The 25,827-nt window shown below is 39.7% G+C and overlaps 1 protein-coding gene across 3 annotated transcripts in view; it reads right to left on the reverse strand.

Annotated features, from left to right (window-relative positions):
* Positions 1–7,748: 7,748 nt before the first annotated feature.
* TFAP2D (transcription factor AP-2 delta) overlaps positions 7,749–25,827 on the reverse strand; it is a 49,049-nt gene continuing 30,970 nt past the window's right edge. For all 3 annotated transcript variants that reach the window (XM_054291746.1, XM_054291747.1, XM_054291745.1), the window contains 2 exons: positions 22,390–22,503; positions 7,749–8,063 (listed from right to left, as the gene is read on the reverse strand). In XM_054291746.1, the coding sequence (XP_054147721.1) occupies positions 7,844–8,063; positions 22,390–22,503 (334 nt within the window). In that variant the 3' untranslated portion in view covers positions 7,749–7,843. The remainder of the gene's footprint in view (positions 8,064–22,389; positions 22,504–25,827) is intronic.

Here is a 25,827-nt window from a genome sequence, read left to right on the forward strand (position 1 = left end):
ACTTCCAGCAGTTTATTCACAGAGCATCCAGTTCCACTAAAGTGCTCTCTACTGGCCATTCCTAATTTTCTGTGCAGTTTTATTACTGGCTTCACACTGCATGTGTTAATTGGCAAAGATTCAGTGCTTTGATAACACCTTAATTTATCTGACCATAATGATGGCCCAGAGTGATTCATTAATATTTGTGTTAAATGCATTATTTAATAAAAAAAACCCCCACATGTGAAATATAGATAGCTCTGGGTGATAGCAGTAATGGGATCATCTTCCTGCCATCACATGCCCAGTCTAAGACTTTAGATGGCAAAATCACAGAATGGTTGGAAAAAATATTTACGACCATCAAGTCCAACCATGTTCACCTCTAAACCACGTCCTCAAGTGACACTTCCACATGTTATTTTCCCCATGTCCCTGGGCAGCCTGTCCCAATGCTTTACAATACTTTCCATGATGAAAGTTCTCTACATATCTAATCTAAATCTCCCCTGGTGCAGCCGGAAGCCATTTCCCCTCTTCCTGTCACTTGTTACCTGGGAGAAGAGACTGGCAGCCCCCTGACTACTGCTTTATTTCAGGGAGTTGCAGAGAACAATAAGGTCTTCCTTCAGCTTCCTTTTCTCCAGATTAAGATGGAGATTAAGGTGGGGGCCTCAGAACTAAAATATTACTACTGTGCATGTAGACAGACAAATGCAATGTATGTTTTTTCTTGCTAGGAGAGAATGCTCACCAGCATTTCCTTGAAGAAAGGGAAACCTTCACCAAGGTTTCCTTGAGAATCCAAAATATACACAAAAGATTGACAGATACAGGTCAAATAAGACCCTTATCCTTCTAGAGGAGCAGTGGGAGTCAGACAGGATAGACAGGGCCAGCCTCCAAATCTTGATATTTTGAGTTGCTCCAGGAGATGCATTTATATATCACTAATTCAAATATCTTTCCATTAAAAAACTCCACAACATAAACTCTGCCCAGAGCAAAATGCCCTTTCCATTAAGGCTTGAATTTCCCATTAATTTCTTATTCATGTTCTTTTATGGGAAGGTGAACCTGAACAGGAGTTAAGAGGTTAGATTTTGTTAGATTAGGCTTTTCGTCCCTGCCTAGAAACTGAACTGCACTTTCCAGCAAAATATAAATACCCAGCTTTTATAACAAGTGGGAGCTCTGCTGTTGAAATAAAGGATAATATTACCATACATACTTGAATAACTCTGCTAATTCCTGGAGTTCAGGACACTCATTTTTTTACAGATTTTATCCATTTTTTTGCCTGGTCACTTACTCTGAATGCACATTTGCCCAATCTCTCTGTATGCAGTTTGCATATAAAATCTGACAGAGATTAATTTTTTTTCTATTAATTTTTTTTCCTTTTCATCTTCTTGTATGGTTCACTATCTACAACTTAGAGGCTACTTTTGCAGATTGACTTGTGCTTTGGCACTGCACCCCTGCAAATCTCAGTGGAATTGTTTTCTTTTTGTTTTAATGGATTGAATGGAAAAATTAACACACCAAAGTGAAGAGAGATAGGAAAGGCAGCCTCTCATGTGACTGTGCTTAAAATACTGATGAATTTGTCACAGTTGCATTTCCTCTGATTTTGGAGAAGAGCACATACAGAATTGGTTAGAGGTATTCACTGCAACACCTGGGGAATTATATTTCCTAGAAGATTACAGGGATAATATTAATTATTGCGAGTTCATTTGTTAGGGAACAGAGGTGATAGTTGGATAAAAATAAGTTTAAATGTGGGAACTTCCTCCCAATGCATTTCCTTTTCTACCTGAAACTTTTCTGAAGTTTTTCTCACTACAGCTTTGCCCTTGGTGAGTTGTCTAGGATTGGTCAATTCTGAAACAGCACAAAATGAAGGATTGTCAACAGGTTCCCAAACAGTTTTGAATATGCATGTCTATAAAATGACAGTTAAAGCCACATAATTTTGCTTTTTAAAAACAATTTAGTGAAAATGTTTAGATCCATTTGCTCTTGGAAAGCTTGGCTAAACCTCTGAGCTAGAGCTGCTTTAAGTCATACCTGAAAGAAGACATGGTTTGCATCTAAAAACTTTTTTTTATGACTGTTGTTTCTGCCTGGAAAGAGTCAAACCTTGTGCCACAATATTGGAATCAAAATCTCGAGTGGGAGCAGTGGCATTTAGCCCAGACCCTTGGCTGAAGTAGCACTTGGAAATGAACTGCTGTAAATTTTCAGGGAGAATAGTAAACAATTGGTTTGAGGCTGTGGGGAAGAGGATTTGATTGCCAGCATTGTTACAACCTTTCCCACAGTTATGGGAAAAGCACATCTGAGTGCCTCTAAATATTGAATATCAAGGGTTAGCAAGTTTTCCAGGGTGCATCCATTATGAGTGAACAGACATGAGGATTCCTGCTACTTTTCCTAATCTAACCCACCACTTATCTAATATAAATCATCCTAACCACTTTGGATTCCTGCTTTAGGACAATATGAATTGCCTTGCATTAGATCTTCCTCTTTACATAAAAACATTAAATCTGGGTAGCAGATTCTAGACCAAATAACTATTTAACATAGTCACATTTAGGTGCAATAAATCCAAACTTTAATCTCTGTATAAACAAATTTCCTTGCTGTAATTTCAGAATAATATTTTTTTAGTTTCTCTGCTTTGTATGTCTTACCTGTTTAATGAAAATTCTATGTCTTGTAACATCATAGATCTGGCTGCTGGTCAAGTTTGACAATCTTTTTTCAGAGATGGAAATTATTTTGAAGCACCAGACAGATCAGGGTTAAATCAACATAGATTTTATTGCCGTGAAATGTTTGATCAAATGTGGTCATTATCTTCATAGACTCATGTAAAACAGGTAGCTTGTATAGGAAATAGAAATATAAAAGATTATGTTTTTCACCACTGAATTATAAATTAAATTAAATGGAAGGAAAAAAAACAAACCAAAACTCCAAAGCAATAAAGAGGACATTGTTTGTTGGTGACCAAGTGCGCACTCACATTTAAATACAATCACAACAGCTGCTGTACAGAACAGAATTAATTGTACAAAATAAAGAAAAGTAAAGAATAGCAATAAAAAGATCAGATCTTTCCAAATGACCTTCACCTGGCAAAGGAAAATGACTTTATCTTCCTCCCTCATTCCCCACACAGCTGTATGTGAATTCTTGTTAAACCTGTTATGAGGGCAGAGGCAAAGGATACTTTTATAAATACAGTTCCTGTATGATTTATTGATTCTTCCTTGTGTTGCAAGCTTGTGTCTTCTACAAATGCTGTTTCTTCTTGTCCTTAGAAATAAAGAATCAGAGCAGCAGAACTATTTCTCCAAAGGATAAATGAAAGTCAAATGACCTTGGAATTCACCAGCAGCCCTTTTGGATCCCTAAGACATCTAAGAACAAAATTGCTTGTTGGTATTAGGAAACAAACAAACAAACAAACAAAAAATAGCAGTTAGAGATTGTAAAGTTAAAACTGGCTCTTAGGACAATAAACAGCCCTTCTTGAGCCTGGCTGCAAAATTGTGAGCTGCGCCTGTGCCACTGAGTCACGTCCAAAGGAGGAGATGAACTGGGGAAATATTTACACGGAGGTCCAGGATTTGGAAGGACTATACATTGTGCCTGCTTTTTAGCAGATTTTTCTGGTTTTGGGAAAAGTCAAAGAGAAACTTCAAAGAGCAGATTCCATGTTGATTTGGAGAGCTGGAGTCTTTTCCCAACAAATGTTGGCGTTCGTCTTTTAAAAGGAAGCAAATGAAAGGTCTAAATTCACCCCTTCTGCCAGTTCTCCAAGGCAACAGAATGACACCTAGAAGGAGTTAGGGTTAGAGATGGCAGCACAAAGGACAAAATTATTGACAGTCTTCAGTTGTGGGTGGCAGAGTCATCACTGCTTGTGTTTTAACAGGCCACGTGAGCTCTGTTCCAGGTCTCATCATCTGGAAAAACTCTACTACATTACCTCTCTGTCATGTAATGGTGCTGAATGAGGGCTGTGTGAACAGATAACCAAATCTCAGGGCAGAGGTGAGAAAGTTGCTCCTACTCTGCCAGACTCACCTGATAAGCTTAGTCAGCACAAGAGCTGCTTGTACTCACAGTGAGTAACCTTGCTCTAGAAAAGTAAGTTTGTAGTTAGTCAGTGTGTTTGCTCCATGAGTGATTTGCTAATAAAGCCAAGAGTCAGAAGCTGCTGTTTGTGAGTCAAATGTGCCAGGACTTAGGATAAGGAGTAAGTTCAGGGGCCTACTTAAATGTTTTGAGATTGGTGGTGGGAAAGGTGTAACTCATACAGAGCTGAGCAATGGGCTGAAGAACAACAGAATACAACCACTCAAACAGCACTTGCGTTATGAATCAAATCTTAAATTTTGGGGTCCAACAATCATAATGACTCATTGTCATGGCCATGAAACTTTGGAGACTTTTCTCTACTCCTTTGATGGTTTTGACATTGGATAAACACTTCCATAATCTCTTGAAGATTTTTTTTTCCTTTGTCTGATCAGATAAATTTCCAAGTCAAAGAGGTACAAGTACAGAGAGCACCCACTAACTTCAAATCATGAACTTTCTTCACGTTAATCTAGGTCATGAATGTGCTTTGAGATGACAATGTTTCCACAGAGACAAGGACTAAGAAAATAATAAAACCCCCAAACCTACAACATCTTCCCATGGACAGCACAGGAATGTAAGTGGGAACCTAGGCTGAGATTTTAACAGGAGCATCAGTGAATTCATTGCTTAAAACCTCACTGAAAGTTCCAGTGCCAAAAACTAAAGGTATTTTGACACTGAACTGCTCAGATAGCTAGTTCAGCAGAAAAGGCAGTGATAATTATTGTTCACTCAATAAAATTATTAAGTGCAATTAAAAATATAAATTAGAGAGCCTGCCAAGGTCAGCAAACTTATAGCCACATTTTAAAAAGAATTTTGCTTTTAAAATGTGCTAAAGTACTAAGAGAACAAACCAGAACCTTTGACATGGAAATAGAAACAACTTCTCAATGGTAAGAGCATATAGCAGTTCAACCAGGTAGAATCAGATCTATATGGACAATTAACAAAAATATACAGGGGTCATTAAGCCAAAAACTGGAGTTCTGGGGTTTTAAGTGTGCTCAGATTTATAAATAGTAATAGATGAAAGGGTAATCCAGGGCAAAAATAATCTGTTGCCAGAGGAGCAGACGCTCATAGTGATTATGTAACAGTGAGAGACACAAGTCTTGAAATAAATTATTGTTGGGATCTTGGACCATATCCTAAATAGGCAAATATTTAATATTAGGCTGTATACATATTATTTGCGATGTTAAGCGCTTTAATTTGATGGTAATAAAATGTTGCTTTAACAACAGTTTCAGATTTATATGCCCAATCATTTATTCCTCCTTCTCCAAAAAGTTGATATTTTAGTGGAAAAAACTGAAAAGGATCTTAAAAACATTTTCCTTATATTTTTCTTCCCAAACAAAAACTAATTTAAATTTATCCACATCTTGAAATAGAGGTTCAAATTAAATTGTTTTACAGCACATATTTTACAGATGCGGCAAATCTGCATAGTCAAACTTTTGATTTTTCCCTTTCCTCTCCTTCAGTTTGGGCAATAGAAAAAGCAGAATGAGTTTCCTTTTCACTTTTAATCACGGTTACTACTTTCACACTCAAGTATTTAATGTTCTAGGACAATTCCACAATGTTTCTTCTGAAGACATCTCTGAGGACTGTTAATTTGATTTTAGCTTTTCTCCAGAAGTGCCGGTACATATTAATTAAATTAATTTAAAAAAATTAATTTTTTTGAGGCAGTTATCTGATCTTGGTGTGTTAAGGAGATGGAGTCCCATGGAGATACACCTGTTTCCCTCAATGCAGGAGGGTGACTGGATAGCACTAAAACAGGTATCTGATTTATACACTTCCCCTGAGCAAGGACAACTCTGGGCAAAAGCATAGGATATTTTTTTCCCCAGATTTCTTTAAATAAGCAATCAGGGACTCCTTATTTTCTAGAGTGTTCTCTCATGGTGGTGCCAATATCCTTACTGACCTTGAGAGGAGCAGCATCATGCCATCATCACTCCATAGCCTTCCATAATTTGAAAGGTGAGGGTGACACTGTTAATTCAATTTAATTCCTTGCCTCTGGCTCTAAACACTGCAGGTATTTGCCACAGTCCCTAGGTTTAGTCTAAACTGATCATCCAAGGTGTAATCCATGCTAACAACTTCTAGAAATTGAAAGTGTGCGTGAGAGATTTTGTCACCCACAGTTATCTACTACTGTCTCTGGGATCCTCCAGCTCTTCCTCCAAGTGAGTCCAGTTCTCCTAAAGCTTTCATGTCATAACTGTCAAAACTCTGATTTAGACACCTAAAACATCTCAAATGGCTCTAAACATTCACACATGGACACCTATAGTTTTTCCTATCACATAAAGAGCTGAATAGTCCCTTGGAAGAAAAGGTCTGGTTCTGCTGATCTCAAGTAGAGTTTAGCTGGACAACACCAAGCCCATTCCTTCCTAACTTTCTCAATAAGGTGATGTTAGAGAAACAAGAAAAAGAATGGAATAAAGGTCTCATTGAAGAAGGAGTTAGAATGTAACTGGAAAAAGTCCCTAAATGCAGAGTCTTGATCTCAAACTATACCTCCCATATTTTCTGCATGAGGATGTGTGGTAGGTGGTAAAGTAATATTTCAAAACTACATTAGCAAGGTTGTTACCACTCAGCTGCTGTGGACTAAGCCAATCTGTTTTATTTGTCATTTTGTTTTTATTTTATTTCCAGTGGGTGGATTCTGTTAGACCTCTGCACCTCAGCTGGATTTATAAAGACAATAAAGCTGAAGAAACAAGCTGTTGAAGAAAAGAAAGCATCATAGTATCAGGGCAACACAAAAGGTGACTCCAATTGCCTGCACTGATTGTGTTGAACAGAGACCCAGGCAGGCAGAGTGCTGTGGTACCAGGAGCTGAGAAAACAGAGAACAGAAGCCCATGCTGTCATTTAAACTGAAGTTCACAGAGGGATCAAGGCTCTTACTGAGACTATCAAGGTTTGTTTTCCTTTTAGTCTGCCATGCTCTTTTCACAAGAGACACCATGGCTGCTGCTTGAATGGTCAGGACAGATCCCCAACAGGTTCTGGCCTCATTCCAGTGCAGCTTTATTTTGCATTCCCATGTACAGGATGGTTCATTTGTCCCATGACCCAAGAATTCCTTTTTACCAGATTTCCATGTTGTTTTTTCAATGCTGAGTAGATCAGGCATTTCCCATGGACCAGAGGAAGCCTTTCTTTCAATCTATCCAGCATGAGAGCAAAGTCAGGGTGCTGGAACTGTGTGTCCCACAACTGATGCACTGACCCTAACTCTGCTGCCGGAGAAGAAAGTGCTTCAAATTTCATGTGCCACCTCAGCCAAGTCCAGAAGTGCTTATAAAAAACAGTGTTAGTGTATCATTCAGAACAATCAAATACTACGTGCACAAAAAAGCAGTTTAGAGCAACATAAATTTTAAAAAAGTGACAATTTCATCACACAATTACTGTACACTGCTGTTCTTAGGGTTGAATACTTTCCTCTCTCACGCTCTCTCTTTCTCTCTGTTTTAATGTTTCTTTTTTATTTTCTTTTCATTTTCTTTTTTTACTATTTTTTTCTTTTTTCCCCCCCTTCTTTTTTTTTTTCTTTTCCTCTGGATTTGGTCCACTGGAGATAAATTGCCCTCAATGATATATATATTTAAAAAAAATATCAGCAGCAAGACTCTCTCGAAATAGATTCTGTTTGATGTAGCTAGTCTGTCTTTTCTGTTTTGCCCTCTTTCACAGCAGCCTCTGAAGTTTTCCGCAGGGGGGCTTTCTCCGAGTTGGCGTGTCCTTGGCCGGATTCCGCCGCTCCTCCGTTTTTGTGCGATGTGTGCTTTTCCAAGTAGTTCAGCATTTCACTGAGAACAGTTTGGAAAGTGCTTAGGGCAGCACATATTGCAGGAGTTCCGAAACCGTGAGTGATCAAACTACAAATGGGAAGGAGACAGAAGAAGAAGAAAAAAAAAAAAAAAAAGGAAAAAAAAAGGGAAAGAAATACACACACGCACATAAATATCAATGCGCCCACAAACACCGAGGAGTTTACAGCACGCTCATTTTGCTATACTGAAATTCAAGATTTGCTCCCTAAACTATTTATTACCTGTGGGAGAAACAGAAAAGAAAGGAATAGAGCCAAAGAGCAGACTGCATGCAGCTTCAAAGGTTGTTTTTGGTGGAGCCTCAGTTCTGAAACACCACGGGACAGACTCTCAGCAAGTGCAGACTGACACAGGGCTGCTGACTTCAGAGAAGCCAAGACAGAATCCATGCCCTTGGCTCTTCAGCATTGCTAATTTTCCAGTGTCATAAAGTCTGGCTCCCCCTTCTTGAGTAAATAAAAGGAATTCTGTGTGGTTTATTCAAAATTCTGGATCATAATTGGTTGACTTGATGATCTTGGAGATCTTTTCCACCCTTAATGGTTCTGTGAGTTTATAGCTCTTAAACATGACCTGGTTATTCTAAATGAAGATATGACTGTATCTGTACTAGGAAATTCGGCAAAGCCAAGGATACCATCTCCAACCCTCAGCATAATTGGCATGATTTGGTCATATCCCTGCTGCTAAACTCATGGACCACTCCAACAGGGTGAGATCTGAAGTTCCTGTTGGGAATAGACACCAGCCAATACCCTTGGCCAATACCCATGCTCAAGCAATGAACAGAAAGTGTTTCACATAGGGCTGGTTTAGCCAGGCTGAATTAATCAACAATCCTAACCAATTATTGCCAAAAATAACACAGTTCTAATTGTGCTTCCCTGGTAGTGTAGAATTTACTGTTATGGATTTGCCCTGTTGTATCTTTCATCTAAACATTTAAATAGGGGATTTTAAAAACACAGAATTGTTCCTGGCTGCCACCTGTAGATCCAGAAGTGTGCAAGTTTTCCACAAGTCTCATCTCTTGGATAACATCTCTGTGAAGATCATAGAATCCCAGAATTGTCTGGGTTGGAAAGGACCTTAAAGAACATCTCATTCCATCCCCCTGCCATGGGCAGGGACAACTCCCACTATCCTAGGTTGCTCCAAGCCCCATCCAACCTGGCCTTGGACACTTCCAGAGAGCCAGGGGCAGCCACAGCTTCTCTGGGCACCCTGTGCCAGGCCTGTCCACCCTCAGTGTGAGGAATATATCCCAATATTCCATATAACTCTGCCCTCTGTCAGTGGGAAGCCATTCCTCCTTTTCCTGTCACTCTATGCCCTTATCCAAAGTCCTCTCCAGCTATCATGGAACCTGTCAGGGTACAAGAAGGGGCTTTAAGGCCTCCCCAGAGCCTTTTCTTCTCCAGGCTGAACAATCCCAATCAGCCTTTCCTTGTAGAAGAACTGTTCCAGCCCTCTAACCATCTTCAAGGACTCCTCTGGATTTACTCCAACACCTCCACATCTTTCCTGCACTGGGGACCCCAGAGCTGTATGCAAACCTGCAGGATGTCCCACCTACCACAGGGTATGGGACCTGCCACTAGAAATTGTTTTTTAGGCAATCGTCTTTGGTGACATTTGCCTAAGTATTACGTCTGCAGTGTAAGATGATCATGAAAGGACCAAAAAAACTAAAGTTATTATGGGGCAACCAAGTTGTTCTCCTGGTTATAGTGATTCATTTTGATAAGTGGTATGTGAAAACAAAAACTCTGCCCTAATCATCAAGATTTTTAGTTTTAGTTTAGAAACATAAATTAAAAATTATCTCAACGATTGAAATGCCATTGAAATTTTCAGAAGTCATTTCAGTTATTTTAATCCCCCTTCTTAAAGAAGAAAGAAGATGAAAGGAACAGAGGCTAATTTTTGAGTTTGTGGGCATTTTTGAGAAATCAATACTTTATATTGGTTTGGGTGAAGGGAAAAGAAAACCCACATCACATTGATTTTGACAAGGAAAAATAATTGTTTCCCATTCCTTGCTGGTTAAGATTTTGTCCCTACAGTGACTCTCTGGCTGTCTTGGGCATCACATCAGTAAATCCTGATCTGATGCAGAGACTCATGTGAGGGTTAGAAATATGAATATTTCACCCCAGTGACCTGTTTCCTCTGCACTTTGGTTTCTCAGCCTGTCCAGCTTTTTAGAAAAAAAGTGAAAATGAAGGGACAAAGGGGAAAGAGGTTTTACAGGACATGGACAATTGGTAGGATGTTGTAAGTATCAAAAAAAAAAAAACACATGGAAAAGGCTGCAAGATATTTTTTGGGTCACCTTTCTGTCTGCTAGACATGGGAAACCTATTTGATAGAAAAGCTGGTATCTTAGGGAAAACACAAAAAATATGTAAATTCTAACCAAAATGAGTGCTCAATATGGAAATATGTCTTCATCTCAGATTGGGAGTGGCATAGTCTTTTATAAAAGGTCTCCAAAAGGTTATATACAAATAACTAGCATTTAGAACATTTATCCATCAGTCTCCAGGCACTTTTCAAAGCAGGAATTTATATTTATTCCCAGTTAGTAATGCAAGGAAAATTATAATTAAATATTTACAAGCAATATTTTGCAGACATCAATTAATAATACCATATAAAGTTTGGATGCTTGAAGTTTGAACTGGTATCAATATCTGGATCTTTATAATTTAGCATTGCAAAGAGGTAAACATACCCCAGTTTAATTTTATTTTCTTTTTTAGGCATGCCTGGCATACTAGAAATATAAAAATCATCATTGCAAGTTATGTTTTAAATAGCTGTAAAAACTAGATCATCAGTAGCATATATGAGTACTTTAAGCCCTTTCAAGTCACTTTAGGAGTCAGGTGATTTAATGATTTTGTGTTGCATTTTATAATAATTTCTGGTCTTCAGAAGTCCAGGGAAATTAAAATGTGATGGAGTTTGCAGAAAGAGTGAGCAAGAAAAAGGAAATTAAAGATATCATTACTAGTTATGTTATTGCACTATTTTTACACTGCTTGTGTTATCTTCTGGGTCCTGATTTCAGGAACTGACTATACCGAGACATGTAAAAATCTTTATGATACTGCAAATAAAAAAAACTGGTGTATGTATTATAGAACCTGGAAATATCTGCATTCATTCATTCATTCCTTCATTCATTTATTTCCAGTAGATTCAAATAATATAATCATAGAATCATTTAGGTTGAGAAGTACCACCATGATCATTAGGTCCAACAATTCCCCCAGCACTGCCAAGCCCATCACTAAACCATGCCCCAAAAGCCACCTCCACTTGATTATTGAACACTTTCAGGGATTATTGAACACTTTCACCATTTCTCTGGGCAGCCTGTTCCAATACCTGACCACCCTTTCAGCTAAGTTTTTCCTAATATCCAATCTCAACCTCTCCTGGCTCAACTCGAGGTTGTTTCCCTGTGTCCTATCGCTTGTTACCTGGGAAGAAAGACTGACCCTCACCTGGCTACAATCTGCTTTCAGGGCATTGTAGAGGCTGAGAAGGTCAAGTAAAATAGTAAGTTTAATACAGGATTAAATGGAAAAGAAACTTTCTGGCCTAAAATTTTTGAAACTTTCAATTTGGGAACAAAAGGAATGATACTGTGTTTGTTTGGCAGCTCAATAGACCCTGAGAAGTAAAGTGGGAATACTACCTTAAAAACTTGGAGGGATTGTCTCAGAAATGATCTCTAGGGGTGGGAACAAACTTTAATGTTCTGAAATGCTGAACAAGACTGTTGAAAATACCAGAATGGGACAAAATCTGATATTAAGGTACATAAGTGTAGGTGCCAACTTGTAGGTGTAAACATCAGCAGTGCCAAACTCCCGTTACCACCAAAGGGGACTTAATGTAGTTTCCTGTCTGTAAGAGTCTACAGTGATTTGATATGTCCTGTAACATTCGGAACATGTGCAGAGATTTGATAGATATGACATAGGAATGAAGTCCAGCCTGCTTCTAGATGTTTTAGTGCTGGGCAGGTTACTCTGGTGTATCTCAAATTGTTTACGCAAATGAATTGAGCCCTGGGGATTTGCTCAATACAGAAGTCACAGAAGTCTGGAGAATGAATTACCACATTAAATGGATGTGTCTCCTTTATGGTTAGCTGCACCATTCTCCTGGCTACACTAGGGGCTCCATCCTAAGTCAAAATGTGATTTGGGTGCTATTTGAGATATTCTGGGGTACTCAGACATCTGTGTCATGTGAACAGGTAATAATACAGGGGGGTTTGAGGGGACCAGGACCCTTTTAAAGCAGCAGTGGGTGGATGGAATACCTAATAGCACATAAAAAAGACTCAGCTATGTCTTGCCCTAGATCTTCATTGACTACATGAGAAGCTCAGACATCCAGATTACATAAAAGCACTTTTTTGCTACTTTATCCAGAGCAGAATCTGAAACTTCTGGTCTAAAAAACTAATACTCATAGGAAAGAATGTTTTGGAGTCAGTAAGGGGTCTATTTCCTTTACAGTTTAGCCTTTTAGTTACCAGTAATCATTAAATATGGCAGCTCTCACCAACATAGCCTTATGTTTCTAATTAAAAAGCCAACTCTTTTTAGTGAAACGGTGCTGCAGAGTCTTGTGGTAGCTCTACTTTCAGTTCCTGATGAATAGATTCTTCTCCTCAAATGGGGATATGCACAGCCTTTTAATTTTCCCATGAAGCTTATTAAGAGAAATAATTTTATAGAAAATTTCTAACCAGCCCTTCTTGCCAAGCTCCTATGAGGGTGTATTTTATTAGGCTCACTTTAGGTAATGAGCATAAAAAGGCCGAGAGATAATATCTTCTACTTTATCTCACATTTCTATCAGTAATTCCCCTTGCTCTAATTTTGGTGGTCCTTACTTCCCTGCAAGTTAAAGTCTTTGAAAAATTCAAGAAAGTTGGATAAATTCCCTTTGCTGATGAAAGTAAGTTTCAAGTTTGGGAGAAAATCTGATTTTACATTTAAATCAGACATAACAGACGGAAGATTAATGGCAGAGCATTCAAATGTGTTTCCTGAAAGTCAAATTTAGCTGCCTGATTTTCCAGGCTAATTGAGCTCACACTGAAATTGGTTCATTTTTGGTATGCTCCACACCTATGAAAGGAGTTGCTTTCATTATCATACTTTCATTTGAGTTTATAAACCTAAAATTAAACATGGTGGTTTCATAATGGAGTCTTCTGGGTATTCTCAGCTTTGTAGTGCATCCCACTCCAGCTCCTATAAACCAAATTTATTGTTCTGAGAGGCAAGGCTGAAATCTCTGATTCTGGTGTTGGAGAGGTGCAGAGACAGGCAATGAATATCAGGCCAACACATTATAAAGCCTGGTTCTTAAGGATATCCAGACCTGCCTGTAATTCTGCCCAATGCTATGATGCAATTATGTCTGCTCATGTTTTAATGATGGCCTTACTCAAAAGTGGAAAGATCCAAGTGTGCCTGAAGGCTTGGAGTCTCGTCTGGCAGCCACCTCAAGGACTCCTCCCTACCCCAGGCTGGTGAAGCTCCGACATGAAGCAAAAGAAACAGCTTCCCTCTCAGTGGGGGGAGGAAGAGGCCATCTGCACTGAATGTTTACATCCTCATTTAAAATAAATCAGCCCTTTAAAATAATGATGGTAATGAAGACAAAGCAACCTTGAACTTATTGGTCAGATTTTCTTAGAACTTTGTGAAAACTCCATGATTATCCAAATTCAACAGCACAGAGCTGATGATAGGTGGTAAGATATGATATGATGTTTAATGGCTATAAAGAAAATGGTAAAATATTTGTATCTCTTCACTGACACAAGTAACATCTGAATATAGAGGTGAAAATATTGACTTTGAGGTGCTTCTGTTGATTTCAAGGTCTCTCTTGTGAAGGTTGCCTACAAAGTTAAATGGTGACAACTTTACTTCAGGAGCTCAGAAGGTCTAACCATGACAAAAGTTAGATTGATAGTCAAAAATCAGAACATGGGCAGTGTATATTACAGGGACAAGAAGGATCAGAGTAGCAAACAGTACAGAAGTTGCCTTCAAACTAGGCTCTCTTGTTTCCCTTCTGTTCATAGTGTATTAAGGACATGTCCTCCAAAGCAACTGGACTTCCTTCTACCGTGTGTAAAAGCCACGGAGAAAATAGGAGGGGAGCGTTAGAGCTGATGACCCACATTTAAGATAACCTTTTTTGGCCGATGCCCCAAATTTAAGATAATCTTTTTTGGATCTGTAAATTTCAGGCTTTGGGGCTCATTCACACCAAGAGGAATTTGGGACTCATTCACAGTAAGAATTACCCAGGCAACAAACCTGAAGCTTCCAAAAACTGTGGAGTGTTTCTGAACTGAAGTCCAAAGTTTAAAACATGTAGTGGTTCATCTTTGCTTTATGGGAAGGCAAAGAAACAGATGAGGTTCATTCCATTTACTACCATCCATAAGCTTTTCCAGAGAGGAAATGTAGCTGAGCAGCCCTATTGCCCTGCTCAAATGAGAGAGACCAAGAATTAGCTTTTATAAACTTGCTCATGACAAAATGTAATCGATTTTGCAGCCTTTTAATTTGGAAAGGAGGGGAGGGCATTCCTTTTTCTTTTGGGAAACACGAGAGTCCCTTAAAAGCTTTAAGAAATTTTAAGTGCTGTGTTGAAAATCTAAGCACCCTCAAGATTTTTTTTGCTTCTTTAATGAATGTACATATTTTTCCCCATGATTATGGAACTTAGTGTTTAAGGAATCAGATAAAAAAAAGCAAACAGATTTTTGTCTGTTTTTTTGACTCCATAAGTTGTGACTTTAAGGGAATATGGTATCATACAAACCATGACAAAAACCTTTAACAATATTAGAAATTAGAAAAGATTTATTTCATCAAGAGAGCAGGACAAGATGATTGAGACCTTACTAAGTAAAGCTCAAAGAAGGAATCCCTTGGAAAGGAAGTGAGGAAATGATACCAGAAGAAGTCACTCTAAGACTTGCGGTAAATAAAGAGAAAAGGAAAAAATAAAAGTAAAAATAAAATTTAAAAAAAGGAAAAAAGAATGAAACTATTGGTTGCTCCCTAGTGTCTTGGTGCTGGACACCAGTGTTGCTCCTCTCAGTTACCAAAATCCAAAGACTGAGGGAGCTCCTGGAAATCAGGGAACTCTAGAGGGCACCAGAGGTGTTTCACCATAAACTTCATTGCGCACCAGGCTTCTTCCAGTCCCTGCATCCAAACAGGAGGCTGCTGCTGTGAACTGACATCACTGGAATTACAACAGAATTTGTATGCCTGTATAGTATCAGGAGGTAATGCTCTACCTCCTGATAAGCGAAGTGTAAAAAAAAAGAGAGAACAATGTACAAAAGGGTATGAGCACACCTTTGAAGACAACCCACAAGTAAAGTCTTTGGGCTTGGCTTCTTGTTAGAGTTTAAAGAACACGCTGAGCTTCAAAACCTGTTTCAGGGCTCCGTTTTCCCCTTTGGAAAGAAGGATGTTACTTTCTCGCTGCTCCCAAAGTCTGGGATCCTGGTTTCTTGTCTGTCACTTTCCGTGTCACCTCGTCAGCGTGATGCCAGGCACTGGCAGGAGGCTGACAGCTCCAGGCTCAGTGAGCAGCTGAGCGACAAAACTCTCGTCTCAAACGGTTTCACAGGAAGGGAGTTTCAAATCAGCTGGATGGCTCGACAGAACACAGAATGATCCATGAGGATGCTGATTGCTTTCATTACCTAACTTTAGTATTCTGAACCTATTACTTTTTGTGTCTGTTTTTATAAGGTTTCTGCAGTGAAGGGAGTGTCACGTACAAGAAAGTAGTTTTCCCTTTGCTGTTTTGCTGTCTTTATATATAAAATAGAAGATCTGGAAGTGATTTTGCATCTTGATGAAATGTAGCCTTGAAGGTAAAGGATCAAATACCACTGCAGTAATCAGTGGATAATCTCCTTTCCCTATATGATGGATGGCATTAGTAGGATATCTGAAATCTCCAAACAGCACAGATTCTTACAGACACAAGTGTCCCAAAAGCAAATGTAGAAGATATATCTATACCAAATTTTACAAGTAAAGAAAGTAAGGCTAGGAGGGTGTTTGATGAGGTCATGGAGTTTGTATGCATAAACCAAGACACAGACACAGATCTTGTGGGTATAATCTCAGAAAGTCTTCTTTTTGAAAGGTTTATGTGTTATGGCTTTGGTATTGCAGCACAGAATGTGGGTTATTTATGATGGGTTTTCTGCTAACTCTAGTTTACACAAGTTCTGATGTAAGGGCAAGTTAAGAAGAAAAAGACATGAAGACATATCAGTTTAACTTTCAGGTTCCTGGCCTAATCTCAGATGTGACAGTGAAGTGGGAGAGAAGAAACTATGTGCTCTCTCCACTCAATAGCAGAGAAATATTTTGTAAAATATATATATTTTTAAAAATTGCTGTCTTATTGATTTGCATATTGGCCCAATTAGAGGAATTCCCTAAATGTTGATCTGAGTGGCAGATGCAGGTGAAACAGGATGTCTCTTCACACCTAAAATGACCCCAGGTCTCCCCATTCACCAGACAGGCGAATCACTCCAAGGTTCTTAAACTGAAACTGAGGAATGCTGTTGGTTCAGCTTTAGCTGCTTTAGCAAAGTGAGAATGCAGAGATTCCTCAGGCCATGAGTGACCTGGCACAGCCTGGCCCCATCTTTATCAATCAAACATTTTTACCTAAAAGTAGTGGCCATAGCCAAGCTTCCAACTGAGGCCAGGCTGAGCAGTGCCTGGGAATTGTTTGGGACAGAAAGAGATGGCCTTGGCCAAATTTATTAAGGAACCACAGAAGCATCCAAACATTACAGACATTTGTGATCCAGTGTCCAGGTCTAAAGGCACACAGTTCATTAGATTAATTTTTTGTATCTTTTGAGGTGTCGCAATTTCTGCCTGTCTTCATTCCTTCTTTGAAATGTGACAGAAACACTTCCCTTCTTCACAGCAGGAATCTCTACAACAGAGAATAATTGGTTCACCTGGTCTGGTTCTCTGCTCTGGAGAGGGCTGGATACACTAAACTTGTGGGTGATGCAAAAATACCAAAGAGATGAGTGATATGGAATTATGGATATTTCCCACACTGATATGCCTGAGATCTACCTGTACAGCCCTAAAAGGAAAAGGATGGGGTTTGATGGTTGTGTTGGCCAACTTTGTTCCAGATCCAGCAGAAGAACCTGTTCATTGCAATGCCACCACTCAGCTCTGCTGATTTAGAGGCAGAATTGTGTTGTTGGGGGTTATCCAAGACTTCACCATCTCCTCTCACAACTGCCTGTGCCATAAAATCTCTGAGTGTGTATGCCAGAGTTCTTGTGTCTCCAGACAGACTTGTCTTCACCTGATGCAGGTCATGATTGCCCTGGTGTGCTGTTTCTGGGGTTTTCTAAAGTGAATTATTCTCAGTGTCTTACATATGTCTTACATATGCTGACATCTATCCTTTTGCCTTCTCTAAATGTTACAATTTTACAATGCTAAAGAAAGATTTATTTTACCTGAAAGGTCCTGAAAAAAAGTGAAATTAGATCCAGCCTCTACTACATTGAGGTGAAAGGGAGTTTTCCCTTTCCCTTTCCTGAAGCCTTAGCTTTACTTTACTTTTTCTTTTTTTTTTTTTTTCAAATCTGTAGGATTTCAGTCTGGTTTAAGTTTCATGAGAAATTAACTCCCCAGCTTTTTCCTCTTCCATACTCAGATGCATGCACATGTACCCAGAAACCTCACATGATTCTGTGGGATTCTGGGGAAAACCCCTCTGAATTATAAGTAATTTATAAGTATTATAAATATAGAAGTATTATAAGTATTTTATAAGTAGGTATTATAAATTATTTGTAAGTAAATACTTAAAAGTAAATAAGTATTTTTAAAATATTATAAATACAGGTATTTTAAAAGAAACTAAGTTTTTGATAAGTACTTTCCTTTTCTCTTTCATTTTCATTTCTATTTCTTTTGTTCTTGCTCTTCTCACTCTTTACTCTCCTGATGATCCTTATGATCTTTCCACTTTGAAAGTAAGGGGTGAGAAACACAGGTTCCTCTCATTAAAGCTATAGAAAACTTCAGGTTCTTTTCTAGTACTGATATGCTGACTTTGCTGTCCTTTGTAGTAAACCCAAAAATGCTTTGCACAAATCAGCCTTTAGAGGACAATAAAGAGCTCTGGTGCCTGGACAAAAAGTCTCAGCACTTAGTTATGGAAATGTACTTTTCCAGGATTTTTTTGTTTGCTCCATGGTTTCATGATTTTTAATTTTTCCTCAGAAACTGGGGGTGGGGTGGCTCAAGTGGTGACTTTGAGGCCAGGCACAACCCACGGGAGTATTTGTGTTCAAGGTGTGCAAGGCCAGGTTGAATGCGGCTTTGAGCAGCCTGGTCTGGTGGAAGAGCCACTGCCCATGGCAGAGAGTTTGGAACAAGGTGATCTTTAAGGTCTCTTCCAACCTTTGCAGCTCAAAGCAGAGCTGAAGGACAGGTTGGGCAGCCCTACAACCTATCACCTCTTCCTGAATGCAGATTTATGTAATGCTTGGGAATCTGAGCTACCCCAACACAGCCTGTGAGATTTGGGATTCAGCCCTGGCAAGGCAGGACTTCGCTAATCTAAATTTATAACACAGGCAAGGCACCTGACTGGGCTGTAATGAGGGCTGGTGCTTCCAGGATTTCTAAACTTACACTTTTATTGGTGATATATATGTACTTCTGTGCCCAGGAATAGTTTGGGTTAGTGCTAGTCAGACCAGGCAGAAAAAACCCCAGAAATTCTGCAGATGAAGAGAAGCTCAGATGGCCAATGCCTCTTCTCTGGCACTACTTTTATCTGCTAGTCCTGAGATATTTGAAGTTATTTGAGGTTATCAATGTAACTTCAACAGCCTACTGATAAGTGACGTTATCGATGTACATTCTCTACATTAAGATCCTCTGAAATGTATTGAAAAGGGAGAAAAGTTGAATGAAAAAAACATAAAATGACCCTGGCTCAGGTAGTGCACGATATTAAGGGTCTGAGTCAACTGTTCATGACCAAATGATTTTGGAAAATCATTCCTCATGGAGTATTGAGTTTTGAATTCAGGTCAGATGAACATCTCAGACAGCAGCTGCACAAACAGGGGTGTACCAAAGGTGTACAAGAGTCTGATTTTTTGCATAAGGTTGTGCAAAATCCAGCAGTTCTCAGGCTCACTGGCAGCTCCTTTGAAGATTTCGCATTTTTGTGCTTTGTGTGAAATTTGAGTTTGGAGTTTGAGCAAACACAACACTCCTGATCCCTTCACGAGGACTATCCTGTACTTGAGGCTGGACACATTTGCAGATCTTGATGAACTAAGACTCAATGGAAAAATTTCAGAGACAAGTGTGAACTTGAAGATTTAAAACAGAGGAAATGAAGAAAAAACTGCTTCTATCTGACCTGTACCAGGTTGTGAACCCTTGTCCTAATAATTAATATAGAACAGGTAACATCACGAGAAAGTGGAGTACACAACTCAACACTGAACACTTGTAGGGGATTTTTTTCCTAAAGAAAATTCCCTTTCATCCTAGTGTAGTAGAGGCTGGATCCAATTCCACTGTAGATATCTGATGTTACAGCTCTTCAGAAAGCCTTTCAATATCTTAGAACTTATTTTAATAATAGACATTTGTGTGATTCCTCTGGGTTTTTTTATGGTCATAAAAATCTCTTCAGATTTCTGAAGATTTCACCAGATCATAGAATCATGAAGTGGTCTGGGTTGGAAAGGACATTAAAGACTCTCTAATTCACCCATGGCAGGGGTTGAAACAAGGTGAAATTTAATGTTCCTTCCACCCAAACCATTCAATGATTCTGTGATATTGTATCTCAAGAAGACAAGTAATGGTAGTAGGGGTTGAGATGATCTGGGTGTGAAGACTGATGGATTTAGCAGATGGGAATAATGATTTTTTTTTTGCCTACATTAGGTTTAGCTGTCCACAGTGTATGTGTCTAGTGTGTACTGGTTGGCTAATCTCCCATTCTGGCGGAGATCTAGACCAGACTGTTCAGCCAATGGAGTTTAAAGAGAAATTCTAGTTACACTGATGTACACATCTATGCTAGACCTGTTTAATTCAGATTTCTTGGGCTATACAGGAGAGATTCCTGGACACTGTGGCAGAAGATGCACAGCTGGCTGCAGTGGAGGCTCCTACAGGCAACTGAGCTGAGTCAGAAGCCCAGGTCAGAAGCTGATCTGACCCCAGCATCTCTACACAAGCTGGAAAATAAATATGGTCTCAGCTCCACCTCTGGGTCTGGCAGCCCTCACCATTCCTTGAGCACAATCAGAGAAGACTCTGATTTAAGGCCAAGGAAGATCCTGTGTAGGATCAAGGCCTGTGCTCCTCCAGGTGCCCATCTTCAGTCCAACACTTAAGCTCTGCAGCAGACATGAAAGAAAGTGCTGCCTGATCCAGAGCTGCCTGCAGGAGCTTTGCCCTCCAACTGCTGAAGGCGTCAGAGAAGGAAGGATGGGAGCTCTACCAGTTGACAGTTTTGTAGCTGAAGCCTTCAGCATTTTATCCTGACTGCTAATTCTACTTTAAACACAGGAATCCTTGGGGATTAGCCACCTCTTATCACATTTCCTCTGTGTGCATGCAATAGGGAATTATCTCTTCTTCCACGAGCTTAGGTAGCTGATTAAAATCCCTCTATGAACATTCTGCATAAATGAGGATGTTTCTCTTGATGTGCTCGTGTAGTTGGGTGTTTTGGTGTGTGTATTATGGAAAATATACACACAGCTGGGTGGTCTGTGTGTGCACATGCACAGCACTGCTTGAGAATAGGAGTGGGATGGTCCTGGTGTGTTCTTACACAGGTGGGATGCACACTGATGTGTGTGAGAATAAACAGGAATGTCAGGAACGTGTGCATTTGTGGATGAGGAATTAACCTTGCCTCTCCACACCTCAAGAGGCGTATGGAAGAAGTGGGATGTATTTTTGGGATTCCACTCAAAGTCTGAGAGACTAAACATTAGTTATTACAGCACCTATCAGAATGTTAGTAGCTAACAGGTGTTGGGACATTGGGACATGGAAGTTGTCTGTCCAACCAGTGAAAGAAGAGTGGCTCAGCTGGTTGTGCTAAAGAATATATAGCACAACTGTAAGCCTTTATAGTGCTATGAAACTTGCTTAATATTATGGTCTGGAAACAACTCTTTGGGACAGTTCTTCACATGTTTTTTCATATATTTGCTGGTGGATGGAAAAAATTGACAATCAGTAGCCTCAGCAAGTCATGCATTCCCCTCTGTGGCCTGAGCAAAGACAAGAGCACCTCCAGGATGTTTCATTCAACTTTGGATGATATCCAACTTTCTTTGATAGATAACTTAGATGACCCCCACTATTTCAAAGTGACCCTCTGGAAGATCCCACATCACTCCTGATGTATCTGACACATTGCCTAAAGTAAAAAGATAAAATTGCACAGCAACTCCTGAGCTAATAAGTCTTTGTGACCCCAAAATATCTACACAATTTTTTACATAATTAGGATAAAATTCTAATGAAGTTTGGACTTGGTGTCCATGTACCATGGGTCTTTGCCTTCAAAACAGCTTTTAAGCCTGTTTAAACCGGTACATTAAATATTGCTCAAGAACTGAGTCTAAATATATCACCAATCTGGCTTTTTGGTGTGAGTCAGCTTTCATTCTCCCAGATTTTTCCAGTGTGTTGTTTGGAAATTAGTGCAGTAGAATTGTTTTAGTAGGTAATGTACTTTAAGGCCAGCCTGCTTTGGAAGCCAAAGAGTTAATAAAATGATCCTTGTAAGATGTTATCAAATGATCTCAGTAGCATAGAGGAGCTTCTGGAATTATTTATTTAATTGGAAAGGGTGCAACCTCTTCTTCCTTTTATTTCTATTTTGATTAATTTATATTGGTTCAGAATTTGTTCCTATGCTTCTGGACCATCCACTTGTAAACTGTGATTTGGCTCATGTTTAAAGCAAGACAACTTTCTGGCCAGATGGGGAGGTTTGACCAGTAGATGCAGAAAAGACCTTATCCAAACTCAGATTATGGTCCTAGAAGCAGGTTGAATGCAGCAAACTTGAACTACATTGCTGGGCAAACCTGCATTTTTAATAGGCACAGTCAGCAGGGATTATGGATGTTAATTAATTATTTGCATGTTTTTTAGGTAAGGGAACAAATACCATTAAGACATCATATGAAAACTAAATCAAAAGTATGGATTTTCATTTTCCTCTTTCAAAATCATACCTGAAATGTGTTAAATGTCTCTGGATGTCGAGGTCTAATATTGGAGTCGGTCTGGAGGATCCGAGGGGTGATCTGTCTTGACTTAGAAGGTCTTGGAATTCTTTACATATTTGTCTACAAGGAAAATGGAAATCCTTCAATAAACCAGGTGTAATCTTCCCCATAAAGCTCATTCTCAAAACACTCCCACCTTGTCCTGAGTGATCTCATTCATAACAGAATTTCTTGGCAGTGTTGTTACAGAAGTTAAAGATAAACAAATCCATCTCTGGCTTAGCTATCCCAAATTCTTAGAACCAACAACATACAGAATCTCTTGAATGGAAATATTTTCCCTGTGGAGCCATATTAATGCTAACATTTTAAAATGTGATTTTTCCCCTGAATTGGACCCAGTTTGGCAGTGTTAAGTCTAGCTTAGCTCCCCTACATTGGCAGCAAGCCTTATGGTTAAAGGAAATGGTGAATTAGCATTAGAGTATGCCTGAAATGTGTAAATTACTTTCTTATTTAGTTTGTGTAAATACACCAATACTTGTACATGGGCTTGTGTACACTGTGGGCACTGCTTTTTCTGCAAGTTGAAGTCCTGGATATTTTGGATTTGCCTTCTTGACTCCCAACCCTTAGGACAAAGGGGGTGTGAAGGAAAGACCCTTTGTAGTGGGAATTCAGGGTCTGTCTGCTCTGGTCTCCCATAAGCATAGTAGCCCATCTTTTATGTAAACGATGGATGGTCTCACTGTTTTCCCTCTCCCACTCAGTCTTCCCTGAGGTTTCTCAGGATGCCTCAGCACCTGGGGATTTAATTTATTCCCTGGAATTCCCCTATATAGGACCTAGCATAGGAAACACCCAACAATAAGGCCTCTTGTTCTTTTCTTGTTGCCCTGCTGTTTGTAAATTAGCCTAGGAATGTTCTACCAACAAACTTTTAACAAAAGAATCCAAATCAGTTCCATTTAGCTCATGTCCTCAGAAGATCATTATCTGGACCATGAGTGAACAGACATCACTCACTTTCACTTGGCTTATGGTTCAGTTAATTGAAAAAAGGAAAGGGGACCTGTCCAAATCAGCACGGAGCTCTCCATTGCCTCTACTGGAAATAAAGGCACTAATGGGGGATCAGGAGGGCATGGTCACCTCCAGATGATCAGGATACCCACTTGGGGACCTGATCTTTGTTGGGTTAACCTGGGTTAGGTTAACCCTTTGTTGGGTTGACCAGTGTCACAGAGCCTACATGTAGCCTGGTAAGAGTGCCGCCCAGTGAAGTGCAGAGTGACAAGGGCCACCCTCACACCTGCAGACCATTTGTCACCATCTGATAACATCCACGCAGTTATGCTCCTCTGGTCTCCTAAATCCTGGGGCTTCCTGAGAATAGACCCTGCTGTGGGCTGTCTCCCAGAACTTGTCCAAAAGATATTTGGGAGAATTCAATGAGCCATTATAACATTTCAGTCATTTGGACAAGTGCAATCTGATGACTCAAGAGTGTGTGTGGTTTATTTTGGCAGCACAGATGCAACCACTGTGCCTAGGGACAGTTTCTAATACTACAGAGCATCTCTGTTGGTCCATGATCCCTTTTAGGAGACTCATTGCACACCTGGTCCTAGATAAAGTTTGGGTTCTTCATTATCACCTTATAACTCTTGTCTTTTGGGACATAGGTATAATGGAAAAAAATAGGTAAACTCAGCTTGTTGGTCTTTACAAAGTCCTTCACTGCTGAGTTACAAGCAAGAAAACTGTGCTAAGCTGGTTTTACCCTTCACTTCATGACAGTGATACAGGCTGGGAACAGAGATCTTGGATAGCACTCTCTTGGCTAAGAGGAGATGCAGAAACCAATTTCCTGCTGTGCTGCTGGACCCCATCCAAGCCTGATTTCTCTAAATGCTTGTCATCTGCATGGACCTAGACACTGACTGCTTGAAAAGACAGCATCACCCCAGCCTTTCAGGCAAAGAGAGGTATTCAGCAGAAATGTATGTAAATGCAGCATACAGTTTTAATGAATCAGGTCCTTAGAGGAAAAACAGCTCCTTTCAACAACTGAAAACAGTCAGTCATTTTGGCTTCTAAACAATCCACTATCCCCAGTCGGCCCTGTCAGCACTGCTCTTCTCTCCTTCCTCCAACCTCTACTTTCTACCTGTTGAAAAAGTTCATCTTAAAAGTTCTTTTATTTTAACAAAGGAAAGTGTCAGAACCAAGTGCGCAATTAAGCTCCCTTCTATCTTCATGTGTCAAAAGTCTTTACTGAATGTTGGCAGATTGAAAGAAAAGAAAAAAAACTTTTTTATTATACATGAAAACCTGCAAAAGGCAGTAACCTACTTTTTTTTTCAAGGGGATTTCTAGGCAAAGTGGTGTCTCAGAGCCTCCAGTACCAGTAAAATATCACCTGGGGGAGTGACAGGGAGAGGGGTTGGCAGTTTTTTGCTGAGTTGGACTGTGATTTTGAAATAGCAAAGGAAGATGGCTATGCTGTCCTAGGGGGGCACAGATTAATAAAAAAAGCCCTGGTCACTCCTGCATAGGAGACATCCAATGATTTGTGATATGTGGTCCACTATATGACCAGAAAAAGAGAAAAAATTCTGTACTGGGTCAAAACAAGAGCCCATGATCCCTACCAGTGACCAAAGCAAATGTCTGATGTTGAGTACAAGAGTGGGACAAATGTGAGCCCATTAATCTGATTTATTCTGTGTGGCAGAGTTTCCAGGAATCCAAGGACCAAATATCAGAGAAGTGTCATGAGCCAGATGCTGAGTAATCTGTGCTGGCTGTAATCAATTTCGCAATAAAATTATTATTCACAGTATTCTGGTTTGGTCTGTGTAAATGTGGGTGTATCTGTCCCTCTGTTCATATGGAAGACCTTGTGCTGTGAAACACTGGGGTGTTTCCTGCAGGATGCTGTGCCTCTCCAGTAACTGGAATAGTTGACACAGCCTTCAGCAGTGTTGGAACTGTCCAAGCTGCAAATTGGTCAGGTTCTGTCCCCTGCTGTAAAACCTCTCAGGCTCTCCCATGCCTCTGCAAGGCAAATTGACCCATGTTTAAAGACCCTATAAAACCCAGTCCCACTAATTTTTTAATATTTCTACATGATTTGAATATGTATCTTGAGACCTTTTTTACATTTCTAGGGTTGACAGGCCAATATAATACCATTTGGCCAGAATTGTGACAATTCAGTCTTTTTTTGGAGAATTTTGGACTGTCCAGAAAACCATCCACTTGCCCAGACAATCATCTGATTAGTCAAAGGAGGTGAGTGGAAAGAAAGAGAATAGTAGGAGATGGTTTCTCTCATTGCTTATGCTTTTCTGACCCTTTCAACTCTTTTTCAGCCTGTTTCACTCCCATCCTGCCATTGCTGACCCTTGTGTTCAGCAGTGAACAGTGCCTGCACAGCCC

The sequence above is a fragment of the Melozone crissalis genome, unplaced genomic scaffold (genome assembly GCF_028551555.1).
Source record: "Melozone crissalis strain CALT ecotype California unplaced genomic scaffold, PUWL_Pcris_2 ptg000106l_1, whole genome shotgun sequence".
Classification (NCBI taxonomy): Eukaryota; Metazoa; Chordata; class Aves; order Passeriformes; family Passerellidae; genus Melozone; species Melozone crissalis.